Here is an 18,509-nt window from a genome sequence, read left to right as displayed (position 1 = left end):
TTATAAATTCAGACTTACACTAGATACTGTGTTTTAAATAATGAACATGGTCTTCAATATGAATTTTTAAAAAGGAAAAGCAAGTGTCCCCAACTGATACTGAAATACCACTAATGATGACATAATATAAAAAGTATAGGGAATTCCCTAGCGGGCCAGTGGTTAAGACTCGGCACTTTCACTACTGTGGCCCAGGTTCAGTCCCTGATCAGGGAACTCAGATGCCATAAGCTGTGTGGCATGGCCAAAAAAAAAAAAAGTATAGAAAACACTTTACTAATCAACTTCTTATTCTGAAGATCAGAAATTGTTTTACAAAATTAAATACTAATGGGGGGTAGGAAATTCTACAGAAAACAGAAGTACAATAGTTTAACAAAAGACTGCTGCAGCTAATGTCAAAGAATCTAAAGAAATAATCGAAATACTTTAATTCCCATTTTAGACAGAAAGATAAAGTATCAGTCAATCTTGGCAGTTCTTTTAATCAGTACTTGCCTTTAATTTATCAGGGGATGTGTAAGGAGCTTCAGGAGCATAAATCCTAAAAATATCAGCAAGGCAGCAGGCTACCAGTAATCGAACATCTTTATCAGGATGCTTGAGGAAAAAATCTGAAGCAAGATGTAAAGCTAGGTTTAAATAGAGCTCCTTTTCTTCTTCAGAGTCCTGATCCATATCCATGAAAGTTTTCACAACCATCTATATAAAAACAAAATAATCAAATAATGAAATCCTCCATGTAAAAATATATTTATTTGAAATAAAAGCCATATTAATTACAAAGGTTAACTTCCAATAAATACACTTTCATGTTTCCCCTAAAAGTATCTATCTGAGAGAACAAGACCTTTCTGAACTATAGGGCAAATACAACTTTTCTTTAAAAGACTAAATAGGGCTTCCCTGGTGGCGCAGTGGTTGAGAGTCCGCCTGCCGATGCAGGGGACACGGGTTCGTGCCCCGGTCCGGGAGGATCCCACATGCCGCGGAGCGGCCCGTGAGCCATGGCCACTGAGCCTGCGCGTCCGGAGCCTGTGCTCCGCAACGGGAGAGGCCACAGCAGTGAGAGGCCCGCGTACCACAAAAAAAAAAGACTAAATAAAATACTTTTCATTTACCCATCACACCTGCTAACCAGATTTTAAAAGTTTAAAAGTAGCTTAACATAGTACTTCTAGTCTCACTTTTACAACACTGAGCTAAAAAAGAATATATAAACAGATTCAAGAACGGATGACAAAGATGAATCCCTAAACATTAAAAAGCTACCATGAAGTAACTACTGTAGCATCCAATTAAATATTTCTTGTACCACAGTTAAAGACAATATGAGATGGACAATTCATTAGTAGGACTCAATGGCATGTATGGAGTGAGTAGAAGAAAGCAAACATTTACATAAAAGAAGTGGGATGGAAACTACAATGGTGAAAAATCATATAGTTTGAATTCTGTGAAGAGCTTTCTCTAATTTTAGTATCAGCAGTCACAAGGAAGCCTCAGTCTGTACTATTCCTACTTCACGTAAGACTTGACAAAATTGCTGAACTCGTCAGGGACATTTAAACACAACTTTAATGCAAAGGTGACAACCTGGCATCCACTAGGTGGCGCTACAAATACTAATCAACAAGTAGGGCTGGACTTGGTCTTTGAGACATAACTGCATGGATTTCCACTCTGCTGTAGAGTTAGACTTCTGAGTAATGAATTGTCCAATGTATTACTGAATTCTCAGAGCAGCTGTGGGTAACAGCGTTCCTCACAGAGCAGACCCTCAGTTCTACTACACCAGAGGCCAGAACCATCAGTAGACTAATCTTTCCAGTCTGACACTACAATTAGTTTAAGGGTACAATGTCCAGGGCTACTCTCCTAACTTTTTAATTTTATTACTTTTAAGATATATGCTTTGATGGCTTTGATGTATTATGAAAAAAGACAAAAAAAAAAAAGCTATATGCAAGGAACTCTTTCTTTCCCTGGAATCGCTTCACAAGAGTGAGAGATTCAGTATATGTTGAATAAAATGTTATAAGAAATTCTAGAAATTACATAAACAATGACACTTTACATATTAGCAAGTTTTTATAACTTATAAAACTTATACCTGTACTTGTACATATCAAAAATTACCATCATCCCACATTAAATCCTTCCTATATTTCTCCAAGACGGTTGCTATAAACAGTGGGCAGTGTAAATCAGGAAAAAAGAAAGAGAAGAAAAGTAACCAGATTATTGCTGAGCAGAAATGTCTACAAAATAATGAAAGCTTACTACAAGCACTAAATGTGAGCACTGTGGAAATCATTCCACCAAAACTATCAATAAAGTTTATTCAAGGGCTAGATAATGGGAACTCCTCAATACTGTGACCAACTCAAATGGTGTTATAAAACTCACGAATAACTCATATATGAGTCCTCTAAATTAAAAAAGATGTCTGAGAAAATAACATCCATAAAAGACACTAAATGCTAAATGCTTGTAAGTATAGTCTCTGTGTTCAATGTTCATTTCTTAGCAAACAATAAGGATGATATCATTGCTGAAATATAAACAAATCTGAGGAAATAAATGTATTCTTTCTCTAAAAACTTAATAGGTCAAGAAAATCTAAATACATAGAAATGAAAAATTTCATATCTAGGGTTTGTAGCTTAACCATTTTTTTTTTTTTTTTTTTTTGCCATACACCGGCCTCTCACAGTTGTGGCCTCTCCCATTGCGGAGCACAGGCTCCGGACGCGCAGGCTCAGCGGCCATGGCTCACGGGCCCAGCAGCTCTGCGGCACGTGGGACCTTCCCGGACCGGGGCACGAACCCGTGTCCCCCGCATCGGCAGGCAGACTCTCAACCACTGCGCCACCAGGGAAGCCCTGTAGCTTAACTATTTTTAATAAAATATACACAGTTCCCAACTAGATATAATATCCACATATTGGTAAATTTAATCTGTTCAAAGATGTCTTTTGCTTTGAATAACAAACACCTTATATCTGACATTCTAATACTTTATGCACAGGATATAATACTAAGACTTTATGTGAAACTTACAATAGTACTAGGGTCTTTTTCCTCTAATAAATAAACCATGCAACAATAAAGTAGTACTTCAAGGCTCCTGGGTCTTCAATGATTAATTAAGGTAAGTCTTTTACACTTGAAATACTGGTAAATATTGATAATGATATAACAAGCAACATGTCTAGGTAGATACAGCATTGAACTGAAAAAAATGCTCAAAAATAAAGACCATCTGAACTAATCAGCTTAACAATCTTCTTGGCCACTCTGCTCTCTTAACCATTCTAATCACGGAGACTATCACTGCCTCGAAGACAAAGATGAAATATTATTCAAACAAATGTGAAGAGAGTCTAACCATACAGTGACTGCCTCACAAATGGAAGTTCACCATCAGTCTTGACTCACTGCTGTACATCAGAAGCAGAGAGCTAAAAGTAAAGCTCTTTAACCTACTTTCAAAATACAAGAAAGTAAAATACAGCCTTAGTATTCAGTAGAATTAAAATTTCTTTTCTCAAATTAAAATGGTTGCTTTTATGAAATAAATGAGATACGGGAGGAGACAACTTTCTAAAGATAATAATGAGTATAAGCGTATTGTGGGTTTGTTCTTTATACCCAAGTATAGACAGCCCTAGAAAATGTAAGCTTCACCTTTCTAATTGCACTCCCATTAACAATAGCTAAGGAAACCCTACAGTTCTTTATCTACTCCACTCTCTTAGCTCCTAATTATAGCTAATTAGTTTTGGCCATGAGACATTTTCTGCTTTGATTTGCTTGAAGTTGCCCTAACAAGATACAGCCCTATGTGATTTCCACAGGTGTCCTCCACCAGCTCTGCCTATCCTAAACAGATGTGCAAAGGACATAACCCAATTTTACTCACCTTTAACCGTCTCACCATTTCTTCTTTAGATATTTTATCTGAGATTTCCTTGACACCAGGAGGATAGGTAATTTTTCCATCATTGGTCCTTGTCTTTGAATGAGCCATGATGGAAATATCTTTACCCCTAAAATGAGAAAACTATTAGATGCAAACCAAAAAATAAGTATCAACAACATTCATAATAAACATGAAAAGGAATCTCTCCCTACAAAAAATTATAACTACTTCCTAATTTATAGTAATTCACTTATCTAATTAATGAAAATCATTTTACTGAATATTTCCCCAATTTTTAAAATTTTATTTTTACTTTCCATTAGTGGCAAGCTAGGTTATTTGCACTGACCCTCCAACAAAAAAACTCTAAGTGATTTTATTTACTTACTTATTTACATATATATAAAATACACACAGCATTTTTTTTAATAGCACCACAAATTACTTGGGCCAAAATCTAAGGGAATTCAGGAACCCAGAGAACTAAATGGAACTTTATATCCACTTACACCCTGAAGGCACCTGCCAACCCTGTCAAATCCAGAGTTCAGTTTTGCTGATCTTATGGAAAAAGAAGGACAGAGTCCTGTCAAGGAAGAACATCAGAGACCCTCCTGACATTAATGTAGAATACTACCCCAACCCAAAAAAGATAATACCTGCAAAGGAAAGAATTAAACCAAGTCAACATGTGCCCATGCTGCCATTACCACCCACAGGGACAGCAGAGAAGGCTGCCTTGGTATTAAGCAGAGCAAAGTAATAGCAGATACAAGGGAGGAACAGCTAATTAGTTTTGGCCATAAGCCTACACATTTGCTGAGGTTCACACTGCCTACGTAGTCCAGAGAACCTCAATACAAGAACTCAGTGACCCTCAACTGGTAACACCCCCATAATATAAGTACATTCAAGCCCTCCTAGAGGAGGGCACCTTCATGCTACACTTCAAATAATCCCCATATGATGTTTCTAGGACAATAAGCATTATCAAGTCAAAAATAACCAAGCATCTAAGCAAGCAAGGCACAATGAGCAAGAACCAGCAGAAATACCAGACCCCCCAAAACTTCAAATATTACAACCATCAAATGGAATATAAAACTACTATACAACTGTATAGTAGCCCTTGAACAACATCGGTTTGAACTGCATGGGTCCACTTATACACAGAACTTTTTCAATAAATACTACATACTACACAGCCTATGGTTGGTCGAATCCGTGGATGTTTGTAACAGTGAATACAAAGGGTCAAGTATAAAGTTACACGTGGATTTTGAACTGCGGTTGGGGGGGGGATCAGCACTCCTAACCTCCATTAGTTCAAGGGTCAAATGCATTTATAATTTTAAAGAAATAAAAGATAAGTTTAAAAATCTACAAGGAATAAAAAAATTAGACAGTAAATTAAAAGATATGAACAAAAAAGACCTACTAAAAATGAAAAAATACAAAAATTGAAAGTAAAAACTTAATGGATGAGTTTATTAGCAGATTAAGAAAAGCTATGAGACTTAATGAGCTACAAAAGATGTCCGAAGAAATTATCCAAAAATACAGAACAGAGAAACAAAAAACTGCAATACACAAAAGTAAAATAGCTTAACTTATGATTCATGGGAGTACCAGAAGAAGAGGAATAAGGCAGAGGCCTCTCTATGAGGTGAATATCATAAATACCAATTCACAAATTCAAGAAGCCAAACAGAATTAAGTTCAAAATAATAATTCCAAAAAAACACACAAAACCTTATGGAAGACATATTACCTTCAAAGGAACAGTATTTAAACTAATAGTGACTTCTCACTAGCAACAATATAAACCAGAAGACAGCAAAATGTCACCCACAATGTGGTTAAAGAATATAATTGCAAAGCTGAAGTTTATATCCAAGGAATATAAGTTTTAGGAATACAGTGAAATAAGGACAAATGAGCCAGACAAAACTTGAAATGTATAATAAATTACTATATATAGTACTTAGAACAATATTTAACATATTTCAGTATATTATAATATGGTATATATGGTGTACATGATCACATTAAAAGATCAAGATTTTTAAACTTCAATATAGAGAGATTACAAAAAAATTTTTAAATAATGATATGAGATACTGAAAGTAAAAGGATGGAAAAAAGGATGCAAACACTAAACAAAATAAAGCACTTAAGCTAAACATAAATTAACAAGCATAAATAAGTAGGCCCCAAGATACACTCCTTGGTATTTACTCAACGGAAACATATACCTGCGTCCACTACAAGACATAAAGATGTTCATAGCAATACCATTCATATTAGTCAAAACAGAAAACAAAAATACCTATCAACAGTGGAATGAAGATACATTGTAGTATAGTCATACAATGAAATACAACACAGTTATGAGGGTGAATAAGCTACTGCTTCACACAATATGGATTAACATTACAAAGAAAGTTAGGTGAAAGAAGCCAGATATAAAACACTATACATAAAATATGACTACATTTCCAGAATTCAAAAATAAGGTAACCTAGCCGATGATGTTAAAAGTTAGAATAGTGAATTCCTTTGGTGGGAGATGTAACTTGAAAGAGGAGTAAGAGAATATTTCTTGGGTACAGGTAATGTTCTACTTATATATCTGGATGCTGGTCACACTATTGTTTTCACTTTGTATAAAGTCACAGAGCTAGCCATTTATAATTTTTATACTTTTCTGAATTATGCTATACTTCAACAAAAAAAAAGAAAATCTCCAAACATTTAAAAATGTAAAGTGCTTTCTAAGAATCAATGAATCAGGAGTAAAGAAAAAAAAATAAGCGTAAGATCAACAAAGTAAAAAATCACAGGCCAATCTTACAATTTTTGACATAAAAACATTTAAAAATTTAGACAAACTGGAGAAAATCTATACCTTACCAAAATTTACTCAAGAAGAAAAAATGCCACTAAGAAAGAAAATCAATAATCAATAAACCTTTCCACAAGGACAAACACCCAAGGCTACATGACTTTACTAATGAGTTCTACCAAATAACTGAGGAAGAAATAATTCCAATGTCATATAAATATTTCCAAGGACGAGAAAACAAGGGAATCCTTCCCAACTAATTTTATGTAACTAACTAGCATAACCATGGTACTAAAACCCAATGAAAAAAATAAGAGAAAGGAAAAAAAATCACAGACCAATCTTTTCTGTGTTTACAGATACAGTATTTTTAAATAAAATATTGAGAAACCAAATGTAGCTACATATAAAAGACTGAGTTTAATCCAAGGAATGCAAGGTTGAATTCATCATATTTACAGATTAAAAAAGAAAAACCGTGTGGTAAGGTCAAAAATGAAGAGACAATGATAAAAATTCAACATCAATTCTTGACTATAGAACAAAATAGAAGAAAAAGCTCAACAAACTAAAATTTATATGAAAGTTTCCTTTATCTGAGAAAGGTAGGGTGCTATAAACACCCTACAGCATAAATCACATTTATTGATGACCTTTTGAAAGTGTTCTACTTGTTTTTAGGACCTGTAAAAACATACCTGCTATCATGACTTCTATTTCACACTGTAACAGAGATGCTAGTCAACACAGGAAGAAAAAGGCATCCAGTATAAAGATACAAAGTAAGGAACAAAACAGTCATTACCTGCAGATTACGTGATTATGTATACAGAAACTCCAAAGATTTATAGATAAAACATCAGAATTAATAAAATTGAGTTTAACAAGGTTGTAGAGTAGAAAAATCAACATGCAAACATCAATGACCTATAGCTAACAAAATACTTCACGGCAAAAGACTGAATAATTCCTCTCAAAATCAGAAACAAGACAAGGATGTCTGCTCTCACCACTCTTATTCAACATAATACTGAAAGCCCTAGCCAGCACAATATGGCAAGGAAAAGAAAATAAAGGCATACAGATTGGAAAGGGAGAACTAAAATCGTCCTTACTTCCAAATGACATGACTGTCTATACAGACGATTCCTGGGGAATCTTAAAAAAACAAAAACTAGTTCATCAAGATTACAGGATATATTGGACTTCCTTGGTGGCACAGTGGTTAAGAATCCACCTGTCAATGCAGGGGACACGGGTTCAAGCCCTGGTCTGGGAAGATCCCACATGCTGCAGAGTAACTAAGCCTGTGCGCCACAACTACTGAGCCTGCACTCTACAGCCTGCAAGCCACAACTACTGAGCCCATGCGCCACAACTACTGAAGCCCGCGCACCTAGAGCCTGTGCTCCGCAACAAGAGAAGCCACCGCAATGAGAAGCCCACGCATCGCAACGAAGAGTAGCCCCCGATCTCTGCAACTAGAGAAAGCCCACGCACAGCAACGAAGACCCAACACAGTCAAAAATAAATAAATTTTTTAAAAAAAGATTACAGGATATAAAGATCAACATAAAAATCAATTTTATTTCTATATACTCCCAAGAAACAGAAACCAAAGTTAAAAGCACAATACTACTTTCAATCACTACCCTCCCTAATATTAATAGAACGTTTTAGTGCAAACCTAACAAAACATATACAGAAAAAAAAAAGAACATATACAGGACTGGTATGCTGAAAATTACAAATCACTGATGAAAAAAAACCACAAAAGATCTAAATGAATGGAGAGATATACTATGTTCATGGACCAAAAGACTCAAGATTCTTCCCCAAACTGACCTATGGATTTACGGATTCTAACAACATCCCCGCAAGATTTTTCATAGAGACAAGCTTATTCTAAAGGTTACCTAGAAAGACAAAGGAACCAGAAGAGGTGAGCTAATTTTAGAATGAAGTGAGAGGAACTCATTCCACTAAACTTTAAAATTTCCTATATAGCCAGAGCAAACAAGACAATGTGAATTTGGCAGAAGAACAGACACACAGATCAATGGAACAGAACAGACAACCCAGAAAGAGATCCACACAAGCACGTCCAACTGATTTTTTTTTTTACAAAGATACAAAAACAACTGAATGGAGCAATAACAGACTTTTCCACATATAATGCTGGAGCAACTGAATGTAAAGACTAAAAAAACAAAATAAAAAAAGACCTAAATACCTCTTTTTTTTTTTTTTTTTTTTTTTTTTGCGGTGTGTGGGCCTCTCACTGTTGTGGCCTCTCCCGTTGCAGAGCACAGGCTCCGGACGCGCGGGCTCAGTGACCATGGCTCACGGCACGTGGGATCTTCCCGGACCGGGGCACGAACCCGCGTCCCCTGCATCAGCAGGCGGACTCTGAACCACTGCGCCACCAGGGAAGCCCCCTCATACTTTTATACAAAAATTTTATATAGATCATGAACTTAAATATAAACTGTAAAGCAAACAAAAAACTTTTAGGAAAAAACAGAGAAGAAAATCTTCAGTAGTGAAGCCAGACAAAGAGTTTTTAGAAATGACACCAAAAGCAAAATCCATAAAATTAAAAATTGATATATTGGACTTCAAAAATTAAAATCTTTTACTCTGTGAAAAACTGTTGAGAATGAAAAGATAAGCTACAGAATGGGAAAAATATTGAAAATACATATATGACAAAGGACTTATATCTAGAACTCTCAAAAGGATACTATAAAAAACCAAACAACCCAATTACAGGATGGGCAAAAGACATGAACAGACATCTGAACAGGATATACAGATAGCAAATAAGCACATGAAAAGATATTCAACATCATTAATCATTAAGGAAATGCAAATTAAAACCACAATGAAATATCACTATATACTATTAGAATGGCTAAAATAAAAACTAGTGATAATATCAAACATAGGCAAGAAAGCAAACAAAATGAATCTATCACACATTGCTGGTAGAAATGTAAAATAGTACAGCCATACTTAAAAACAGTCTGGTAGTTTTTCATAAAACTAAACATGTATTTACCATACAAACCAGAAAATGCACTCTTGGGCATTTATACCAGAGAAATGAAAGCTTCTATTCAAACAAATCTGTACAAGAATGTTTATAGCAGCTTTGCTCATACACCTTAAAACTAGAAGTAATCAAAATGCCCATCAATGGATGAATGGTTAAACAAACTCTGATAGATCTGCATAATGAAATACTACTTGGCAATTAAAAAAAACTGTTTTACTGATAAATGCAATAACTTATTACTGAAAGAGCCAATCTCAAAAGGTTATATACTGTTATGCTCCCATTTATTTAACATCCTCAAAAACGACAAAACTATGGACATTGAGGACAGATTAGTGGTTGCCAGGGAGCATGGATGAGCATGACAAGTAGCACAAGAGAATTCCTTTACAGTTCTGTATGTTGACTGTAGTGGTGGTGAAATGAATCTATACATGGGATCAAACTACACAGAAGTACACATACAGGGAGAGAGAAATAGCGAGAGCAAGAGCGAGCAAGCATGGAAAAAAGTGAGAAAACTAAGGTCTGTAATCTAATCAACAACACCATGCTAATGTTAATTTCCTAATTTGATATTGTGCTACAAGTTACATAAGATGTCACCACTGGCAGAAGATGGATGAAGGGTTCACAAGACTCTAGGTAGTATTTTTGCAACTTTATGTCCATAATTATTTCAAAATAAAAAGGTTTTAAATGCAAAACAATCAATTATATTTATATAATAGCAACCAAAAACTTTAAAAATACAATTCACATTGAAATGCATAAACTACCCAGGAATTAATCTCACGAAAGATGTGTTTTACAGAGAAAAATCATAAAGCTTTATTAGTAGAAGTTAAAGAAAATTTAAATAAATAAAGAGATATCTTGTTCACAGAAGTCTCAAATATTATAAAGATAGCAAATCTTCCCACACTGATTATGGAGTCACTACAGTCCCAATCAAGCCCAGGTTTTGATATTTAAAGAAAGATGACAAGTTTAATTTTTTAAACTCGTAAATTTACATGACATGTACATTCAAAAGGCCAAGAATAGCAAGATACTGAATACTTAAGAAAAACACAGTGAATGGACTTTTCTACCAGATATCAAATCCCTTTAGAAAGCTAAAGTAATTTAGATGGTGTGGTATTGGAGCAGAAAAAGATCAATGGGAAATATTAGCCCAGAAATAGACCCACACAACGTGAATGTAATATATGAATACAGTGGCATGGCACATCAGTGAGAAAAGGAGAAAACAAAATTAGAAGTTCTAAATATTGCTTAATATTTTAACAATATTAAGTCTTCCAATCCATAAACACTGGATGTCTATTTATCTGTCTTCTTTTATTTCTTTCCCCAATGTACTGTAGTTTCCAGTATGTAAGTCTTTTACCTCGTTAATTTCTAAGTAATTTGTTCTTTTTGATGCTATTATGAAGGGATTGCTTTGTAAAATTTTTTTTCATATAATTCATTGTTAGTACATAGAAATGTAACTGATTTGTTCATTTTGTATTCTGCAGCTTTACTGAATTTGTTTATTAGTTCTAAGAGTTGTAATGGGGTCTTTAGAATTTTCTACATATAAGATCATGTCATCTGCAAACAGATTAAATTTTACTTCCTCCTTTCCAACATGCATGCCCTTTACAGTTAGCCCTTCATACACGAGTTCCACATCCTCACAGTCAACCAACCGCAGATTTAAAATATTCCCAAAAACATTCCAGAAAGTTCCAAATGGCAAAATTTGAATTTGCCACATACAGGCAACTATTTATGTTGAATTTATGCTGTATTAGGTATTATAAGTAATCTAGGGATGATTTAAAACATATGGGAAAATCTGGTTATATGCAAATACTACACCATTTTATACAAGGGAATTAAGCATCCTTGGATTTTGGCATCCAAGGGGGATCCCGGAACCAATCCCTGACGGATACCGAGGGATGTCTCTATTTCTTTTTCTTGCCTACTTGCTCTGACTAGGGCTGCTAGTACTATAGTGAATAGAAGTGGCAAGAGTGGATATTCTTGTCCTGTTCCTGATCTAAGAGGAAAATTTTTCCATTTTTCACCACTGAGAAATGCAAATCAAAACCACAATGAGGTATCACTTCACACCTGTTAGGACAGCCAAAAAAAAACACGAACAAAAGATAAAAAAGTTTTGGCAAGGATGTGGAGAAATGGGAACCCTTGTACATTGATGGTGGGAATGTAAAATGATGCAACCACCATGGAAAAACAGTATGGAGGTTCCTTGAAAAATTAAAAATAGAACTATTATATGATCCACCAATCCTAATCCTGGTTATATATCCAAAAGAATAGAAATCAGGATCTCTAAGAGATAACTACACACCGATGTTCACTGCAGCATTATTCACAATAGCCAAAATATGGAAACAACCTACATGTTCAACAGATGAATGAATAAAGAAAAAGTGGTGTATACATACAATAGAATATTATTCAGCCTTTAAAAACAAAGAAAATCCTACTATTTGCAACAACATGGATGGACCTGGAAGACATGCTGAGTGAATTAAGTCAGACACAGGACAAATACTGCATGATTCCATTTACATGAAGTATCTAAAACAGGCAAACTTATACAAGCAGAAAATAGAATAGTGGTTGCCAGGGGATGCGAAGAGGGGGAAATGGGGAGTTGTTATTCAACAGATATAAAGTTACAGTTATGCAAGATGATTCAGATCTAGAGATGTGCTGTACAACACAGCACCTATAGTTAACAAGACGGTATTATGCACTTAAAAATTTGTTAAGAAGGTAGATCTCATGTTAAGTCTTCTTACCCCTTCCCCACCCCCAAAAAAAGGCAAAGGACACAAGGAAACTTTTAGAAGTGATGGCTGTGTTTATTACTTTGACTGTGGTAACAGTACCATAGGCGTATACATATTATGCATATGGCTGCATGTCCAAATTATGTGTATGTTCAAGTTGCATACATTAACTATGTGCAGGTTTTTCTGTGTATCAATTTTACTTCAATAAAGCTGAAGAAAGAGGGGAGGGGAAAAAATGAAGAAAGGAGGAGCGGGAGAGAGGAGGAAGAAGAAGAAAAAGAAAAGAAAAGAAAGAAAGAAATGGCCAGTGGGCAATTAGATCTCCAGAGAAATGTCTGAGCTAGAGACAGATTTGGAAATCCTCGCTGATAGATAAAACCAGGGGCACATGACAGCATTCAGGAATGTTTTTATAAAGTGACAAGAGTGATAGGCCAAGGAAGAGATGAGAGAAGACCCATCTTTGAAATGGGAAGAGGAAAAAGAGCTTGCAAAACAATCTGAGAATGATCAAAGAGGCTGGGGCTTCCCTGGTGGCGCAGTGGTTGAGAGTCTGCCTGCTGATGCAGGGGACACGGGTTCGTGCCCCGGTCCGGGAAGATCCCACATGCTGCGGAGCAGCTGGGCCTGTGAGCCATGGCCGCTGAGCCTGCACATCCAGAGCCTGTGCTCTGCAACGGGAAAAGCCACAACAGTGAGAGGTCCGCGTACCGCAAAAAAAAAAAAAAGAGGTGGGCGGAGGACCCAGAAGGAAGCACTGTCAGAAAGGAAGGAGCACACCAAGTTTCAAGAAAGGAAGTGGCCAAAAGTACTGGATACTGCAGAGAGCTCAAGATGAAAGCTTAAAAAGAATCCAGTGACAGATTAATTATAAATTGGCATGAGAGATATTACTGGACTGATAAAAATGTTCTAAAATTCGATTATGGTGATGGCTGCACATCTCAGTAAATTTTATGGTATGTAAATTACTCCTCAATAAAGTTGTTTAAAAGTTTTTAAGTTCTGAGACACTTTCATATCTCTATGGAAAAAAAAATGACATTGTACCCATTATCTCACACCATATACAAAACGAATTCCAGGTCGATTAATGACCTAAATGTTGAAGCAAATGTAAAAAGCTTTTAGAATATAATGTAGGAGAACAACTTCATGACCTCAGATTAGGAAAAGCAAGAATCAAGCCCACAGCTGTCTGTGTTCCTTCAACCAAAGAAGATATTCAGCAAATGCAACAAATCATTCCACGGGAAGGTAAGTATAAACATGACAGGATTCCCAGTTTTCCACAGAACCTGGAATAGAAGGAAGTCTCTCTGCCTTACCTCAACAGGAGCAAAAGTTGTTCATCTTCCATAACAACAGATATACCATTGTGACCACAGACCGCAGCTAAATAATGTAGACATGCTGCCTTCGTAGAATACACTGATCCATATAGTCAAAACTTTATCAAGTGCCTATTACTTGCATGACTTCTTAGCAGTGACTAGAGGGCAAAATGAGGTAAGATAGATCTCAAAATCTACAAAGGAAATAGACTTTCCCCCTAAATAATTAAATCACAATGAATTCTGAAGTTATCAACAGAAATAACAAAAAATGAGCTTGGAAAAAAAAGACTGAAAGAAAACCCACTTCCATACGTAGATGGGGATGAAATATTAATAATATACAGAACAAAAGGACAGAGAAAACGATTTGAATAAATCTTAGAGAAGAAAGTTCAGAATTTGTTACTGGTCTAAAACCATGACAGAAGGAAAAAGTAGAAGGAAGTAAAGAGAGCTAAGAAGGAAAAGACAGAGCCAACAGAGAAGCAGGTTACTCAGTTTCTACTTCAGTTTTATAAGCAATAGTATTGTAAGCAGAGGTTTGAAATACATCTGTGAATATTCACAGGCTGTTTCCTCAGAGTAAGATAGACTTAACTGGCCTCTCTCTACCAAGCAAACTCCATGTACATTAAATTCTCAAGTCTATGTTTAAACTTCCCCTGACCTCTCCAGGCAGAGCTAGGCTCCTTTCCCTACAGCTAGGCAAACTCTGAACATATCATAATTAGCATTTATCACATCATATTTAGTAAACTTATTTCTATGTCTGTTTCTCCTACTAGACTGTAAGCTCCTTAAGACGAAGAGAGTATATATCATTTTAGACATCCTTACAGAGCCTAGAACAAAGTAGGTGCTCAGGAAATACTTGCTGAATCAATGACCAGAACTATTTTAAGAGATGGTGGCTCCAACAGGAAGTACAGACTAGACAGAGGAGAAATCAAATACACTAAAACCAGTTAGGAAATTGCTACAAAGTTTCAGGTAAGAACTAATAAGGTGCAGACTGCAGGCAATGACTGGAAAATAAGAAAACTGATGCAAAGACCATGAATGATTATTTGAGAGAAGTAGAAGATGATTACAAGATTCAAAGCCTTTGTTCCTGGAAAGTCAATTACTGAAATATTTACCGAGATTTTACTTGGTGTGATATAGCACTCTAGGTACTAGGAATACAATGGTAAGCAAAACACATACAATATATGCCCTCATTATAGCATAGATAAGGAAAACCAGAGAGAGATCAAATCAAGCCTTTGGAAACATTAAGTTTGGAATACAAGGCAACTGGAGATGTAGCGCTGAAGTTCTAGAGAAAAGTCAACGACAGAAAATATTTTAGCTCATGTTTTGTGGGCTTACAATATCAGTAAAAAAAATGTGTAGGGTGAGCTGAGATACCAAGACTGAACTTTGAACTTTGAGAAATATCTGTATTGATGGGGGAGAAGGGAATCAGGAAAGAAAAGAGGGTCAAGAAAGATAGAAAAATAGTTTTTTTTAAACTAGAAAAAAATGAAGATTAAGAGGTGGTATATAGGGTTAGTTACTTCAGAAATACACATCACTGGTACAAAATAACCTCAGCAAATACTCCCTTGGACTTGGTAAGTTGATCTCTTTAAGAACTTTCTGGAGAATAACAGGAATGAACACCAAATTACAAGGTAAGAGAAAAAGGGAAAGGAGAAAGAGAGAGACGAAGGGGAGCAATGCAGAAGAAGAAAGGAAGGTTACAGGAAAGAAATAGGATCTTCAATTGTTATCTGAAGTCAAAGGGAAAGATACATTAATATATAGTTGCTCCTCTGAGGTAAAATAGTGTCAAAGAAATTTTTTGACATTCATCTTTGTGGAATTTCAATAATATACATTATGGTAGAGCAGATACACTGATAATGAGAAAATGATAACTTAAAAAATTATTTATATAAAACTGACCTGTGTCAGAATCCATTTATACACAGCATATAAATGTATATAGTATATATGTATATATTAATTTCAAATATCATTATATGCATGTTGTTATAAATATTTATATTTTGGGGTCTGGAATGAAAAAGAAACATCAGTAATTTTAAAAATCATACTAACAATCCTAGAAAAGAAAAAAAAAATGAAATCATCATTCTTCCTCTGATACTACCAGATGTAAATAAATGTTCACAAGATGAAACTAATAAAGACTGCAGTAAAAATATTTAAGATCCTTTCAATGAATGGAAAAAAAGAACAAAGCATTCACTGGATTAAAGAGCAAGGGTAAGAGCAATAGCAATAGTCATTTTTTAATTGATCTGGGAATAAAGAAGGTATCTGCCATTTTCATGATGATTTTTCTTAAAAATCCAATATGTGACATGTTCAGAGACACAGAAATCAGATCAAGCCACTACTAGAATCTCTACTTGGCCACGTTTATGAAAAGCTGTTTTTCCTGCTGGGACTTTACTGCAGGTTTAAGGTGGAATTAGAAGGAAGGTGGAATTAGAAGGAAAACAAGATTTTGCGAAGAGTCTTACAATTGCAAAAGGCAGGCTTCCCAGAACCGGTACCTCTTATAACCAGCAGATGGTGCCCTCCATAAATACAATGCTTCCAGTACATAGTCATTACATAGTATAAGAAGTTGGGTTTATTCTTGGCCAGAGACAACTAAAAAACTAATGAGAGTGTGTTCTAAGAAAAAATAGACAAAATAAATTACGTTATTCTCCCCTAAATATATAACCTTAAGACTACATTTACATATTTTCCAACTATTATAAAAAGCTTTTTTCCATATAAATGGAAACTCACCATTCAGCTTGAATTATCTTTATTAATTCAAATTAAGTATATTTAATAGTTATTACTATATGTTCTGGTAATACAAAGTAATTTTTAATGCTTTAGGAAGTCCTTTTAGAAAGCAGGCCCATTTTGTTCATATTTTTAGTGTTTATTTATAAAAGGTTAAACATATGGTTACTCTCTTGCCTACATTCTTTTTAAGGACCATCAATGTTACAGACAGGAGTAGTATTAAACTAACTGGTTCAGACAGAAAAAGAGCCTCAGGCCCTAGAACTCCTCAACTAGCTCCAGTTTCTAATAACACGAAGTGTTGTATCAAATCCCTTTAAAGTAGTATTTTTATATAAATAATGATAATATCTCCCATTTACTGAATGACTGGTATTTTGGAGTTAGTAGTCAGCTCAATGTCCCATTCATTGACAGGATAAAATTACGTACTTTCTCTATTCACATCAAACCCCAAGCACACATTCTTGTACAACCCCCCACTATCAGCAGACTGCCTCTACTTCATTGAGAAAACAGAAGCTCTGTCAAACAGAAACTTCCCCAGTCTCCCACTACTAAATCTACTTGCCTATCTACATTTGTACCTATTCCCTTCTTCCTTTATGTTACCAAAGAGTTGGTAAGCCTCCTCACATCAAAAACTAATCCCTTCTCAAGTGCACAGAATCCCATCCTCTACAGGTCTCTCAAAGACTTTCACTTCATTAGTTATCTCCTCTTTCCTCAGCATCAGCATCCTCCTTCCCTCAGTATTCAGTGTAAGTACTCTGTTCTTGAGTGGACAGAAGGCATTCAGGCAGGAAGGGAGAGAAAGTACAACATGCCTGCTTAGACTACAAGTACCCTTCCAGCTACTGTCTTCTCTCTCAAATTACCTTCATACTCAAGCTTCTCAAAAAGTAATCTGCACTTCTTCAGTTCCCATTAGCTTTTCATACTAATCCAATCTTGTTTCCAGGATCCTCCATCACCAGCAATAATGCTTTTGCCATAATCAGTGTGACCGACGTCAAAAACGAGAAAAGATTTTTCTCTTCCCTGTATCTACACCCTTGCAATGTGACTTTGTGGATCCTCCCATCAAGAAGAGTGTTTTTCCAGCCCTTGAATCTGAGATGGTCTTATGACTTGCTTTGGTCACTGGGACACTGGCAAGCTTAAAAAGTGCTTGTGCTTTGGAGTTTATTGACTTACTGTTCTTGGAACTCTGCTCCTAACAAGTGCACAAGCACAGAAGTTATCCCACTAGAAAGTGAGAGCTATAGAGAGAGTCCCCAGTTATCCCAGCCATGATCATGATGAACGAACCCAGCCCCAGACAAACCATCAGGTGACGACAGACACTTACCTGTAGATATATGAGCAAGCCCAGGTGAATCAGCTAAGGCTAACCCAGATGAGTAGGACCACCCAGCTTAAGCCAAACTCAAGCTGCCACCCTGAAGAACTGGGAGCTTAATAAATGATGGTTGTTTTAAGCCATTAAGTTTTGGGGTGATTTGTTATGCAGTAATAACCAACTAAAAGTCATCACTACCCTCCATGTTGCCAAATCAAATGAACACTTTTCTAATCCTAATTTTATTGATCTGAGCAGTATGACACACAGTTGACAGCAGCCTCCTTCCTGAAACACTCTTTTCCTTTGATTTCTACTACACTTTACCTTTTCCTGATTTTTCTCCTACCTTTCTGGCCACTGTCT

The 18,509-nt window shown here is 35.7% G+C and overlaps 1 protein-coding gene across 1 annotated transcript in view; it reads right to left on the bottom strand.

Moving 5' to 3' along the window:
• PDS5B (PDS5 cohesin associated factor B) overlaps positions 1-18,509 on the bottom strand; it is a 195,916-nt gene that overhangs the window by 118,167 nt on the left and 59,240 nt on the right. The window contains exons 2-3 of the mRNA XM_060129154.1: positions 3,926-4,052; positions 499-702 (exon numbers count right to left, since the gene is read on the bottom strand). Coding sequence (XP_059985137.1) covers positions 499-702; positions 3,926-4,033 — 312 coding nt within the window. The 5' untranslated portion in view covers positions 4,034-4,052. The remainder of the gene's footprint in view (positions 1-498; positions 703-3,925; positions 4,053-18,509) is intronic.

Source organism: Lagenorhynchus albirostris, chromosome 18 (assembly GCF_949774975.1).
Source record: "Lagenorhynchus albirostris chromosome 18, mLagAlb1.1, whole genome shotgun sequence".
NCBI classification, from domain to species: Eukaryota; Metazoa; Chordata; class Mammalia; order Artiodactyla; family Delphinidae; genus Lagenorhynchus; species Lagenorhynchus albirostris.
The sequence above is the reverse complement of the archived record's forward strand: the minus strand, read 5'-3'. Positions and strand labels throughout refer to the sequence as shown.